General features: G+C 37.4%; 1 protein-coding gene across 1 annotated transcript; it reads right to left on the reverse strand.

Moving 5' to 3' along the window:
* Window positions 1-206: 206 nt before the first annotated feature.
* Window positions 207-12,352, reverse strand: LOC104237844 (protein VACUOLELESS1). The gene is made up of 16 exons (XM_009792072.2): window positions 12,198-12,352; window positions 10,028-10,841; window positions 9,347-9,634; window positions 7,901-8,040; window positions 6,333-6,438; window positions 6,149-6,241; window positions 5,604-5,693; window positions 5,416-5,529; window positions 5,111-5,218; window positions 4,910-4,983; window positions 4,772-4,826; window positions 4,016-4,197; window positions 2,859-2,988; window positions 2,606-2,708; window positions 1,586-1,683; window positions 207-1,032 (listed from the first exon to the last, which is right to left on the reverse strand). The coding sequence occupies exons 2-16, from the start codon at window positions 10,811-10,813 to the stop codon at window positions 868-870; spliced, it is 2,532 nt and encodes an 843-aa protein (XP_009790374.1). The 5' UTR covers window positions 10,814-10,841; window positions 12,198-12,352; the 3' UTR covers window positions 207-867.
* Between the last annotated feature and the right edge of the window lie 3,033 nt (window positions 12,353-15,385).

Raw genomic sequence — 15,385 nt, forward strand, 5'->3', positions numbered from 1 at the left:
TGCAGTTTTGCTATGATACTCCAATTAACACTCGGGGTTTTTCCTATGGCAAAGGACAAGATTACCATCAAACCTTGGTCTAGCTCTGGTACTTTAAACGTATATTTTTCAAGCACTTCACATAAGCGATCAACCTAATACGCAACGAACTTGTATTAAGATGGACTATCTAGATGTTACGAGAAATTAAGTGTCAAAATACACAGTAAAACAGAGAAATTAGATGTTCATTAAATCGTAAACAAGCACAATCTAACTGTCCACCGAGGATCCATCACATGAAAATCGTAGATAAGAACAACAAATCACTACAACGTGTCTAAAATTCCCACGATTTCCCAATCACTATTTCTCAAGTACGTACTCCTCGAACCAGCAAAGTATCCTGTGACGTACATAGGATAGAAAAAAGAGTCCAAACGAGTTGGAAAAACAAGCAAAACATTACCAGCGAGCTGGTGGAGTCAGTTTATTTTCGAACATCCACATAGGATGTTACATCACTCAGCCACATAGAAATGGAAACTGCATACCATGGAAATGTTAGAGCTCAAACGAATTCTGTTACCAATTCAGGGAGAAACATCAGCACATGCTTTCATATATCGTTTCCAGCCAAGCTATTCACAGGATCTAGAACATGAGGAATCTTTGCCGGATTCAAACACTTCCACAACCTCAAACGCTATAAATATATAGAAAAAACAGGCAAGGAGAGAGGGCATGCAGCAGATGGGTTCCAAGGGCTTCTTTTATCGTGCTGTGGAACAGCATCACTCCAACGCTATCAATCCTCAATCAATGTTAATTTGGAAGAGTCATAATAACAACAGGCTCACACCAAAGGCAGCTAAGAGACGGCCGGCATCAAGAAACACTTGGGAAGGATAACCGGTCTCGCAGTGTGTCAAAAATTGATGAAGCAGCTGCATTTTGGGCAAAAGTCTGCTTCAACCTCCCAAGTAATTCATTATCTTTAGCCTGAGAAGCAGCATCGGCAGCTTCCTTGGCCATTCCAACTCGGGCATAAGCCTGTTAATGAATTCACAGATCCCATAAGCAAGAAAAATCACTTTAATTGATGCAGTAAATGCATCTTTACTGGTGATTATGTAACCCAATGTCTTTTCACATTCATCATCAGTTCATTCTCCTCTCTTCCTTTTTCATGGAAGAACTGGGTGTTGGGGTGGGAAATGCATTTATGACACTACATGCACTCAAATCAACCAGGTGGTCTATGTTAAAGAGTGAATGAAGTAATCATCCTCTCTTCATTATCGCTACCGCTCTGTGGATTGAAATAAGCTCACACAACTCCCTATGTTTTAAAAAACAATGCACATCTTGGTAAACCCATTCTGATATCTGAATCTGTCTCATATTAGCTTTTTGCAACAATCAGACAAACGTACTTCCTTTTATATTAGTCGAAACATATGTTGTTTTCGACTTCAAAACTCAGCCGATAATGACCAAATGTGGGTAAAGTTCAAAACTCAAACTTAAACTACTTGAGTTATGTGGCATGTCAAACATGTCTATAGACCAAATGTGGGAAATCTCAGAACAGATAAACTATTACCTCTGCTCTTTCGCGAGGATCAGTCAGCTTTGGTATGTACTTTAGCGCTTCACCTTTCTCATCTGCATCAACACATGCCTCGACAAATGGGCGGTAACCTAGAAGAGAAAAAAGAGGAGAAAAAGGGATGACTATAAGATATCCATTACCCTTCATTAGCATGTATGCTATCTACAAACATGTCCACGGTGCCCCATTCACTGGCAGTCACAAGAAGCAGAAATACATTTCACATGGCTACAAGAGAAAAGAGCTAGTTCAACATGGCTACAACAAACCTAGTTTAACCAAGAAACATTATAAAGCATACCAAGAATTTCAAGAGGTAAGTGTAGCTAACTGTCACTCTAGAGTGAAGCCGATTACAGAAATTAACTTCCTCAGTCTCAAAACCTAAGCTAGCCAAGCCTGTAGCTATTACATTAGGTATGGTCATGGAGGGCACTCTAGAGCCGAGGGTCTTCCGGAAACCTCTCTACCGTCAAAAGGTAGGGGTAAGGTCTGCGTACAGTTTACCTTCCCCCACTTGTGGGATTTCACTGGGTTTGTTGTTGTTATGGTCATGGAGGGCACTGCCATAAAGGAGGGGTTAATACGGTAAAAGAAAAAAAGTTGAAGATATGAAAAAGAGCAGCAGTACAAACAGCAGTAATGTAGGGATAAGCCATCTCTGCAGATGCCTTATTGTTTACAGTGAACCTCTATTAATGTGTAGGGCACAATTGCAGAAACTCCCAGATCAGGTGCCATAACGTACATATGACATTTGCTAATTCAAGCGTGAACTTTCAACCTAATTTCCTGCTCCTTGAAATGTAAAACCATTGTAAACCTATTTGAATTAAACTAACATCAATTTCCTAAATACAATTGATCACAACAATAAAGAGAAGATAAGTTAAAATTAATAATATCCTGATTATAATACAAATACCACAGTGAAAATGCATATAGAAATATTTCATTGAAATAATAGAGGAAGTCATAGATCCCTTCCTGTAAGCTACTGAGGAAACTTACCAATTGGTGGCCTTTTCTCCTTTGAAAACTTCTCCAAGGCATCCCAATCCCTAATAGTTGCCAGAGCAAAAACTTTGAGCCAATACCATCGCTTTTCCGAAACCTGAATCATCCAAGAATTTATAATCAAGGGCACTTTAAATTGAACAAAGCCAAAAGTTTAACATGTACTTAAAAAGAGGGTACATAAATCACTAATAAAATAGAAAATAGAAGTATATCGTCACTGTGAGCCAAACAAGAAAGTAGAGACCTTAAATTCTGTTTTGACTTTTGCGGCAGCACGATGGTTCCCCAGCACAATGCATGTACGAATTGTATCACTTATACTTGAATCCACAAAGATGGCCTGTTTTGTAGTCACCTCCAACTCATGTTGCATCCTGTATCAGTATATGAATAATAAGACAAGCAAACGACATTTAAAGAGAAGTTAAGCAGAAATAAACAGTAACAAGAGAGAGAGAGAAGAGAGGGAGGTAGATGCATTCCGAGTTCACATTTTTGTGCAAGTAACCTGTTAGATTTGTTCCCACTTTTTACAAAATTTTATAAGAGAAATCCATAAATATCACATAAACTGAAAAGGTTGCAGAAAGAAAAAGCTATTCTAGAAGTATGTCACTCTAATTGTCAAAGAGCATCATTGCAACTACAAAAGATATCATGGCCCATAAACAAACATTTATTACTTGCTGAAGAGTGGTTGACAAAACTCAGAACTTAAATGACTTGGTTATTCTATAAAAGCTTGGGCTACTATCCTTAGCTGCAAACATAGGAAGAAAAGGATAGACTTTAGTCGTTGTATGAGACTTGGAAGGATGTATATCATCTTCTGATCTATTGCAAAGTCACCTCTAAACTCAGGTATTTATGTAGAATTCCAGAGCCACCATTCTGGCACCTTGACATAAATTAGATGCAAGTTCTACAAATTTATGCAGGAAAACCCATCCCTCAAATAGAAATTTATGGGAAGAAAGCACTAAAGATGACCTCGGTAATTCATGATACACCCCATCTAAGAAAAGTAGGGATCAAATTGAGTACATAAGAGATGAAGCACATATATAGTGGATAATATAAAAGATAAGTATGTTATTTGACTCGTTGTAGTAACCATTCTGAAACTAGCATCTAATTTTAGCATTGCATGTTTTAATTGCAGCTAGCGCGCTTGACAAATATAATAGAAAAGGGCTTTTATCGTTGATTTAGAAATTTTATGAGGAGCCTACATGTAAATCATAATGCAAACTCAGCATCACTTTCAGCAGAAGAAAATGGACCATCAACTCAAGACAATAAGCAGGAAGTGAAATGGAAAAGCTAGGGCAAACAAAAGAAATAAATGAAGAAATCCAATGAAATTAATGACTTGATAACTAAGACTGAAGGCAAAGGCACCTTAACAATTTTGCATGCTCTTCAGCAGCTTTTGATTCAAAAACATATTCCTTTGTTTCTGCAAAAAGGTGCTGGGACTTCTCAATGAGTTTTATTCTTGGACCATGAAGTGGAGATCCTTTGCTAGCCATTGGATTTTTAGACAATTCCCATGATTCTTTCCATAATAGGAAAGCTACATCCTACAAGATTGAAACTGTCATAAAAAAAAGTCGAATAGAGGGAAAAGTGGAGAATCACCATGAACTGTAAAATATTAGTTAGCAGCAAAATTTTCACGTCTTGCAAATTAAGCTAAAAACAAGATACTATAGAAGGACTACAGAGCAATTACGACGGGCTTCCAAAAGTAGGATCAGATTCACATCGACACACAAGGTAGTTCTATCCCAGAAGGTAAATTGATATATGGTTAGTTCCTAGAATATTCTCTTACCAAATTCCATCTACTTATAAATACAAATGGAGGGATACGAGCGACAATATGTGCTAAAGAACATAAGTAAGATGACATGCTAGACATCAATATTATTTCCTTATATCTATTATAGAAACAGTACAAGGAAAACTAAAATAAGGGAGAAATCCATAAAAGATCAACAGATAAAAAAACTAATCCCTTCATTTACACAAAACTTCCAATCGAACAGCAAAACATTCGCATAAAAAGATATTCAATATCACTAGGATGAGATTCAATATGGGATACAAAGTTCTACATTTCTAAGTATAAGTTGTAGTCTCACACAAACCAACCTGAAGTTGTCCAGTAGATAGGAAAAAGTCCTTCAGAAATTCGTGCTTGTAATGCCTTGAGATTGGGAAAAAGAAACAAAATTCAGCAAACTAAACAAACTGCTCTTGAAGTGATTAAGAAATTAAAAGTTTCCATACCGTGCATAATTAACAAACAAATCACGAGCTAGAGGTCTGGCCTGTATTGTACCGAAGAACTCCAAAGCTGGTCTCTGGAAGGCAAAAGCATGAGGTTATTAATAACGATTGATAACAACTGAACTAACTAGGCATTTTAGAGAAAAACAAAGTTAAGGTATATATTTCACAAGAAAGTCCACTTGAGACATCTTTATATACCTTCTGCCAGATATGGAAGAGGACAAGATAAACCAGATCGGTATCACCACTTTCAGTAGCCTTCATCAGAGCAGTGTCTTCTTCTCCAATGCTTAGCAATAGAGGAACCTAAGGAATAACATAGTACATCATAAGCTAACTTAAGCTAACCATGTTGTAGAAATCCAATTAACAGATGAACAGCCAGCCAAGAAAAAGGAAGTCTTCCTCAGATGACAACTTTTGTCATTGGGGGGCAAGGAAGTACTAGGCTCCACCAGAGGATATTAGCGGAAAGACAAAGAGCAACAAAAAAATTAAAGAACCTGCTTAGATGAACGTGGCTCATGTTCAACAAGCATGGCAGCTAACTTTCGACGACCATTCTTATCCGCGTGAGCAGCAACTGCAGCATAAGATATCCCCTTGCATATTTTCAGCTGAAATACCAAAAATTTACATGAGAGTTTGCACTACAATAATGGATGTTGGACATCTTGTTCAAAACACAAACCTTATCAAGTAACATTTCTAGAAGAGTAGCATCAGGGATTGCCGCCGATGCTGTGATCTTTGTACATGTCCAATGCATGACTACAACTTCCTATACACAAAATACAAACACAATAATATAAGCTAACATTTTGATAAGGAGGACAATATAAGCTAACATGTAAAAGCTTCAGAATTAATCCGGATACATCAACCCCCCCCCCCGGGACTTTTGGAAGTTCACTTTGAGTCAGTCTTTTTTCTCAAAGCTACCAAGTTTTGGGAAAATGCTTCTTAAAATTCAATAAAATTGAAGGAAGACAGTACATTAGACACAACGAACATTTTAATGACAGATTGACCTCTTATATGGTATCCCAAGAACAAGCAACACGTCACATAAACTGATATGTTTTTTCCCGATAAGCGCATAACATTTCATGTGCAACTCGTGTCTGAACTCCATTATAGAAGTAGTAATGACGTGCCAACGTATATTCTTAATTGGACCACATCTAAAAGAACGAAGTTTGTTAGAGATTAAAAAAAAAATCAAAAACAGCATACCTGATTCATGCCAAGATATTCTGATATTTGTAGCGCAAGAAGGTGGCGATGAGCATTAATAAGACGAGCAATCAGAACAGCAGGCGTAAGCAACTGCCAGGAAAAATGTCAGAAATTGATTCAGATAGAGAGTCTAGAGTGACTTAGACACAACTCCACTTAAAAACCAGTGAGTATGGAGTACCTTATACTGCTGAATACTGAGAGGAATTCCAATATCTGGGTGACGTACAGCATTTAGGACTCGTAAGGTTTTACACATCTCTTGAATGCGGTCCCGTTGAAAATGGCTGCCAAAGCCAACTGAATATCATTAACAAGAGAAGAAATCAGAATAGAAATGATCTCTTCATAAAATCGACTTTCCAGCAGCTACACAAATGATAGGCGAATGTCTATATATAAACAAATAATCAAGGCCCATGATTAAGTATATAATATGTAAAGGTGTGTTCTATCTAACAGCTTAAGCTTTTAGATGAGATGGTGTCACACTTAAACAGTTTGATCCATTTTGACATAGTGCTTATTCAGCATTCAAGTTGCAGACGAAGCAAAGTTCTGGCACTAACCTCGTAATAACAAGTTACTTGAGAAGTTAACTCTGGTTTAGTGATTGGTCTTAAAGTAGGCAAGCGCATAACTAAAGACCCAATTCTCCTCCCCCTACCCCTCCAGACCCTTGACCCTTCATCTCTTGTACTCAAAGGAAGAAAAAGATGGAAAATCCCCAAAAAGGAAAAGAAAAAAAACAAACAAACAAATCCCTTTTCTTACTTACGTCCTCTCCACACTTGGGATCACATTTTAGTCCTTAAGCATCATTGAGGACTTAGTACTGATAAAGTATCAAACATGGACCCAATTGTGGCATCCTTGTTCTGGCAAGTACCCAAACAGAAACATATTGTTGCTTTTTCAACAATCCCACGACTGATGGAGCGCAATCCCCACATCATCGCATTAACAAACACAATACAGATCGCTGTTATTTACATTTCCCCCTTATCTAGCCCATGATACAAAAACCCGAAGTAATAAGTGAGATGGTTCGACAAACATTCTTGAGCAAGGAAGAAAAAAGGTATCAAGCAGCACGTATTCATGAAATGTTGTTTATGATGTAACACAAACCCAGTTTATAACTGCCAAAAATATCATCAATCTTCAAGAGACCAACAACCTCTAGACCAGATGCATATTTTTTCTCAGAAGGAACAATCAAAAGTTTGTGTAGACATTTTTTCCTTTTACTAGTGTCTCTCTGGGTATAGGTTACAGGAAAACAGTATTACCAGGTTAATATAACTTGGAAGTTTCCACCATAGCTTGTTTATCAAAAAAGTTTCCATCACCGCTTAACTTGTTTCATGCATAATAGCAAGAAAGTAAATTGTCAGAGCGAAGAAATGCCTTATCCTTTGATTCTTCTCATAGTCAAGGAACTATACATTAATACCAACTGAATACCACAGTTGCAATTGTGGCAAAGCAGGCACAGCAGTACTGCATCCTCTAAAGGAATTTAGACAAGGAAAGAGCCTATATTTCTAAACAAACAAAGAAGCAGTTCATTTTGCCACTCCCCTCATCATATGAAACCAGCATTACATATATACAGCATTAGAATTTGCATATGTACCCACACCAGAGGCAAAAAGTAAAATGGAACTTCTCTTTTTCTGAGGAAGTAGTAAAATAGAAATTATATTATCAAAAATATCATCTCTACAATTAAGCCAACAGACCAACCTGCAAAAGGCTTGTCCGTAGTTTGCTGCTCTTAAAAGCGTCCATTGCAGTGAAACATCAAATTCATGACCTGCTGCATCAATACATGCTTCAACAGCCTCAGGTAACGAAGACCGTATCAGCCTCAGATTCTCATCAGCCTGGTGAATGATTAGGTGATTAAAATTTTCCCAGAAGCTGAACTTCAAAACAAGTTTTCTCTACTATTAGCTGTCACAAGACTAGTTTTTTTTTAAATTTATTGTGTCTTGTAACTATTTTACTCAGCACAATCTTTGTGATAAAGACTACTTCATTACAAGAACAACAATGGGAGGGTAGGATGTACGCAGACCTTACCCCTACGTTTGTGAAGGTAGAGTTGTTTCTGATCCTCGGCACAACTAAAGACTACGTCATTAATATATTACCTTCTTCACACCAAAAAAAAAATATTCTCTAGCATGTAAACTAAAGGATTTGAGTCATTTGACATCTAGTCACTTACCAAAAAATTTAAAAGAAAACAGATATGTTGTCTTTAATAATTGACATATCTGAATGATCATTACATACCCACTGCCTTAAGATGGCTGCAAACACTGCTGGTTGAATTTACAAGGTTTTAGTCCAGAGTGGAGGCAACAAAACTTAATTAACAGAAAAAATAGAATTCACGCAACATCCTTGCACTTTAATAAAGAGCAGAGATGGAGAAGCAAGATCCCATCAATTCTCAATACTAGTGAATAGCAGGTCTTAGAAGAAATGACAGACCTTTATTATTGGATTTCAGCAAAGATAAAGAAAAGACTTTAGCATCACAGTTGTTGCAATTACTCAAGAAATCTAAATGTGAGCTTATTTAAGTGCAAGGCCAAACTTATTTTTCCTTATTATAGATTATCTATTTCAACATCTGTATCAAAAGTTAGCTGACATGTAACCTGAGTTTTGAATCTTTTAGATTCATGTCATAGGAACCTAGAATGTGTTTGGTATTAGGTTAATGTTTTCTATGAAAAATATGTTAACCGAAAATGTTACATAAAACACTACTTTATGTCATTGTATGATATTGGGTTAGCAATATAGAAGGAGGTAATTGTAGTAAAGAATGTAGGAAATGATGTAGCATGGCAGAGTATTTATAGTAGGAATTGATATGCTTGTAGAGAGAATTGACTTTATCCAAAAGACAACAGTTAAGGATTTTTCATTGTTTCTGTTATCCTCGTCAAACAGGGTTATCAATTACAATGTCCTAAGGGTATGCATCCCAGGGTACATATGCAGGTACGGAAACAAGTCTGGATGCAGAAGTAGATACATATTTGTTAGAAGAGGTAAATATGTGCACAAATGGACAAGTCTAATGATGCTCATTTTATGGAAATATTTCGAGATTGAAATAGGCAGTTGGGTCTTCGTCATTTCATAGAGTAAATACCAAAAGATATAGCCTACCTTGGCACTCCGCCTGTCAAAATGATCTAAGGCATCATAAAGCAAAGCAGCTGGTAGTGTGCTACCAATCTGAAATATGGAGACAGTTGAATCTGGAACACGATGAAGAAATTCCATGCTCATGTTGGAGAGTATTCTAACCCCGTCACATTCAGGGATAAGGAGAACTGGTTCATCATAAAAATAGCTGACAGGATCTCCAGGACCCACCATTAGAAGCTTATCATCCCAGTAGAGTAGTACACTGTCCAATCCACACCATGCTAGCTGCTCGGGGGGTAGGGCTGACTATAAATACAAAAGCAGTAGCATGGTAAGCGAAGGTTCACTTTTTTTTCTGGATAACTTGGTAAAGAAATATTCAGCGATCCAAATGAACTAAAAATTACAAAAGATAAAAATAAAGGGTGGCACACACATGTGATATAAAATCCAACTAAAATAGCCAGAAATCATTTTTTACATGTGAAAAGCAACAACTCAGGTCCAATTGATGCTCAAACAAGTTACATGTCATGGTAACTTGCTTGAATTATTCTATCTGAAAAACTGTATAAACAATAATGTGGTAAGACATCAAGAAAAATCATTCTAGTTAGCCACTTAACATAATACTGAGCAAGTAGAATTTACTTAAAAGAGTACATAAACGGCAAGTTAAAGCATTGGGAATAAAATAACCTTCTCAAAAGTATAGTCGAAAATAATGCTGGAGAAGTCCGTAGACATAACAAGAAGCTTGTCATCATGTGTAAAAGCTGCCAAAAGCTTCCCATTCTGAGAAACCACCATTTTCTGTAGAGGCCCAATTCCAAGCCCAACTTGTTGAACACCATCCTCTTCCACCAACAACACGTGATCAGCCACACTCATCAGTACCTCCACATTCCCAGACATAGTATACTGCGGCTCGATCACAGCCGTACATAACGGAAAATCCTCCAAACCAGTATCCGCCAATTTGATTGGTTTCGGGTTGTTGAAATCGGGTATGCAGTAAACCTGAAACGCCTCATTGATACAGACGACACCGTTTCCCCAGAAGATGCATTCAACTACGCTATGAGTAAAACAATCAGCGCCTAGTGTGAGCTGAGAATTCGGTTCAATAGGCTCGGCGTGGATGTTGTAACGGTAAACGGTGCCGTCCTGAGTGATGCAAACTAGGATTTGATCGTCGGTCCATGACATGCCGATGAGTCGGCCGCCGGGATTCTTCCAGACAGTTTCGGAGATCTGAACGCCGGCAGAATTGAAGATACGGAGCTTCCGAAGGGCGGATTCGGCGTAGAGTTGGACGATCTTAGCATCGTCACGGATGACAGCGATTGGACCACCGAAAGGAGCGCAAGCGACTTTGTTGCGCGTGAGGTCCACGTTCTTCCATTGCATCTGGTAAAGTTCTGGTTTACGGTAGTAGCGATTGTGGAGGAGCTGCCATTCTGCGGCCACTGTGACTGCCGCCATTGGGAGATTGGAAGCTAAAGTTTAACTCCTGATCAAAGATATCGTTAGATCAGAAACATTACTGAAAAAATGTTTTAGCAGCATGGTCGGATCCGGGGCAGCTCCGCTCCATGTTTACCTTTCTTTTCTTTTTTTTCTTTTTTGTCAACTACCGGATGTTTTCTTTGTATAAATAATATTACTAAATGAAGCTAAAAGTCATATATCTGAATGCACGTTTGAATATTAAGATGTGGTATGCAGATCTGAACACGGAAGAATATTACTTTTAGCTTCATTTAGTAATATTATTATTATTTATATTATCAAGTGTTAATTCAAATTAGTAAGATGTTAGCCATATGTTTGCAATGCATTACCTTGGATCTTGATGTAAAAAACTTTATTTGCTAATACAATGATTTGAGTAGCTTAATTCGAAGTTCTAGAATATTTCTTATGTTAAAAGTAAATATTCTTTGTTTCTTTAAAACCTTTTTTACACGGATTTTATACTTTTTTCTACAAAGTTCAAAATTGTCTAAGTCAAAATATTATTACGTATTTTACAACACTTTTTGGAGCCTCAAAATTTTTGGGGCCTAAAGCGAAGGCTTTACTAGGCACACCCTTCAGCCACCCATGAAGATAAGTTGTATATTTCTAAGCAAATAATTTGTTTGAAGATTGCAAAGATGTTGTAAATGGTATGATCTTAAACACAAAATAGGAAAAAATTGAGGAAGTAAAGAAGCTATTCTTGAATAAACAAAAGAAAGCATGGTTCAATTATAGAACATGTAACATATGACGAATAATTCAAGGGCAATAGCACATAAATATTCAAAAGGCACTGAAATATAAATCTTACTTATGTATACATTATCCGAATTCTAGCCAAATATGAAACTATAGCCGCTCTAATTTCAACAACACAGAACTTCATTATCTGTATCCTAGCCATAGCAAAGTTTCTTAATTTTGGAAGAGCTTCATAAACACCAATTACGGTTTATATTTCAACTAGAGAAATTGAATTTCAGTCACTAATATGCAATTCTTGAAGAAAACAAAAGAACGTTCAAAAGGGACAATGTGAATCTGCAAAAGAGAAAAAAACATTGCTAACAATTTAGAACACGTCCCAATTAAGATTTACGATTTAGAGTATTGGGATGTCAACAAAATCAAGAAAAATTACAGAAATTCAGAGATTCAATCAAAATAGAATATCCAAAAGTGAGAACAAGACACAAATAAGAGGCAAGCAAAACCTTCTAGTTTACCCCCTTCTCAATCGTATTTTAAAAGGGGTTTTTTTAAACCCTAAACTCGAAACTGAAATTTACCATTAGAAAAGTGGAAACAAGATAGAGAATTCCAAGTACAATTTTCAAAATCTTACCCAGAAAAAGATTCGGCAGTTGCTTGATCCTTGAAGGGAGAGACGTGTGAAGGATGAAACTTGTTCTGGGTTTAGAAGAAATAGCCTGATGTCAGAGAGAGAGAAAGGAGCACCGAAAAAAGAGACTTGTATTTTCGGTATTTTTAAAAGTCCGGAACCGAAATGATGTCTTTTTTTACATAAAATACCTTTATACAATTTTAAAAAAAAATATATTTTTAACTAAAAATACTATATTTTATATTAACAGAAAGTTAGCCGTTAAATTAAACGCAGTATAATACCTTTTATTTAATAAACTATTTTTTAAAGGAAAATACAGTATAATACTACGTTTAAGGAAAACGCATTATTATACTGCATTTCCCTATAAAATTGGGCCCACCAATAATAAGAGTTCTGCAGGACCGAAAAGAATAATTTATTTTTTAGTGTAAAACGTATTATTATACCACGTTTTACACTGAAATGTATTATTATATTGCGTTTTACACTAATTTTTGGGCCACCAATAAGTGTTATGCGGATAACTGACATAACAATAACTCAAATACATAAAATGTGGTATTATACTGCATTTTACATAAAAAAAATATTCTGCACCCCAAACTCGGACTTGCCTTATTTAAAGGCGCTAGAATTTTATGAAGATGCATTCAAAACTTTCCTTCAAACTTCCGTTCATAATTCTCTCTTCTTCTTATCAAGTATTTTTTTATAATGTTTGAAGAGCCAAAAATAAGGGTTTCATTATATTGGGGGAGGTTGTAATGGAGAATAACTCTGTGAGGTATAGTTCACCTCCACAATGTCATGTTAAATTGCCACATACAATGGAGTACGATAAATTGGTATCATTGTTATGTAAAAAAAATGAGTGTGAGGAAACGTTCGGTGAACCTTAAAGTAACTGGTAGATTTTCGTATTCTGTGACTCCGCAGGGGTTTGCTTATTATTTTGAGTTTAACATCAAAGATGATGAAACTCTTAGAGATTTTTTGCGGATTTCGGATGAATACAGGGAATTTATCGTAATAAAATTGTTGGAAATGTACGTCAAGGTTGAAGACGTTCCCAATAATGGGGGTGTGCATAGTAGGATAACCCCCAGTCATCGGGTAGTTATTCTGGTGCAGTTTTTGCCGGTTAAATTGCTGATGAAAGAGCTTGCCTTGATTTAAACTTGTCACCACCGGCGAATGAGCAACCACAAAATAATTTTTCGACTTTATATAATCCACAAGACGACTGGTATACTTCAATTTTTCTACGCTTTAGCGATGTTTATTTTATGTTTGAATTGGATTTGTATTAACACTCATATTTTTCATAGGAGGTACCATCCGGATATGAATTTTACAAGTTATGACCCCGTCCCTAGTTGGAATATGCGTAGTTCTGGCGTATTGGACCACGGTGGTCCATCCGGGAGTCATCACCAATAAGAAAATATCCATCATGGAACGTCAACACAGTACAACTTGTAAGTAAAGTGATATAGCTATATGTAAAGTATTTATCTAGTTGAGTAGCTTATCATTTTGTTCTTTTTATGCAGTGAAAACGAGCAACTTGATATTCCTGACCTCACATAGTTGCCCATAGACTACGTACTGACTCGTGATTTGGCAAATGCGCAGAGTCAGAAAGATGATAGTGATTATGACAACAATGCCGATGAGTTTGGAGATGACACACCCTTCCATGATGAGGATGATGACGAGGAGGAAGTGGATGTCGAACCTGAGCTGACGAGGGAGCATGCTCCTCCACCTCCCGTTAGACCAAGAGTGTACGAGTTTCACGTGCCCTTTCATGAGCGGAATATTCCCTGCCTTGATAATTTGCCAAGTATGCCAGACGTGGATGCCCTCACAAGGGATGATGATGAATTTCGGTCAGCGATGTGGGATGAGTCTAGACCAGGGGTGCTTGCAAAAGGCATGTATTTCCCCGATAAAGCTCGCCTAATCAGGGCCGTAAAAATCTACAGCGTAAGATAGTGCCATGAGATGACGGTAAGTGAGTCAACTACATAGGCATACAAGGTTGTATATCGTAGAGACTTTATGGGTTGTCACGGGATGTTGTGTGCCAGCAAGAAGAAATCAGGTTTGTAGAAAGTGGGTAAATTTATTAGCACTCACAGATATGAAATGGACACATTCAATGAGAATCACTTCAACCTAAATGTAGACTTGACTTCTCTTGTCTTGATTCCATATTTGGAAGTGTACATTAGGTTCAAGATTAAAAAGTGTATTACAGTCGTCCACCAGGAGTATGGTTGTACTATAAACAAAAGAAAGGCATATCTAGATCGCAAACGTGCCTTTGAACTTATTTATGGCGACTGGGATAAGTCTTTTTCATCTCTGCCTAGGTACATGGTTGCACTGCAACACTTTAACCCCGAGACTGTTGTTGAATGGAGGCGTGAGCGGAGTCCGGACAAACCCGAATATATTTTCAACTATGTGTTCTGGTCATTTAAACTAGCAATTGATGGTTTTGTGCATTGTCGTCCTGTAATTTCCATAGACGGTACTCATGTCTATGGAAAGTATGATATTAAGCTTTTTATTGCAGTTGCAGTAGATGCCAATGGACAAATATTTCCACTAGCTTTTGCCATTTGTGCCAACGAAAGCGAAGAGACGTGGACGCTTTTTTTGAACCACTTGAAGCAACACGTTGTCAAACAGCGTTCAGGTATTTGTCCAATATCTTATTGACATAGTGGTATTTTAAGTTATGTACGGCACTTGTTGAATGGAAGGAACCCTATGCATACCACCGTTACTGTGTGAGGTACCTGAAGGCCAATTTCTAGAAGAAATATCCTGACAAAGCCTTGCATGATTTAATGTGGATGGCTGCAACTGAGCACCAGCAGTGCAAATTCATGAGGCGCATGAAAGCGATCCGGTAGTTAGATCCACGAGCCTATGCTTGGCTGATGGGATATGAGCTTCACATATGGACATTGCATGTTGATGGTGGCAGACGATGGGGAGCCCTGACTACAAATGTGTCGGAGTCATTCAACGGCTTGTTGAAGTCTGCCCGTGGATTACCTGTCACTGCCATGGTCCGCATGACATTCAAATAGAGTGCGGAGAGGTTTGTTGAAAGGCATGGAGCTGCATCGGCATTGATGGACAGGGGTGTTCAATTTTATGTCAAT

Source organism: Nicotiana sylvestris, chromosome 3 (assembly GCF_000393655.2).
Source record: "Nicotiana sylvestris chromosome 3, ASM39365v2, whole genome shotgun sequence".
Classification (NCBI taxonomy): Eukaryota; Viridiplantae; Streptophyta; class Magnoliopsida; order Solanales; family Solanaceae; genus Nicotiana; species Nicotiana sylvestris.

Excerpts from the sequence above, each read along its gene's own strand:
- LOC104237844 (XM_009792072.2), bottom strand. The coding sequence starts at position 10,813 with ATGGCGGCAGTCACAGTGGCCGCAGAATGGCAGCTCCTCCACAATCGC. Across the intron at positions 6,242-6,332 it reads TCAGTATTCAGCAGTATAAG|TTGCTTACGCCTGCTGTTCT; the intron begins GTACTCCATACT and ends TTTTCCTGGCAG. Across the intron at positions 2,709-2,858 it reads AAGTCAAAACAGAATTTAAG|GTTTCGGAAAAGCGATGGTA; the intron begins GTCTCTACTTTC and ends TGGATGATTCAG.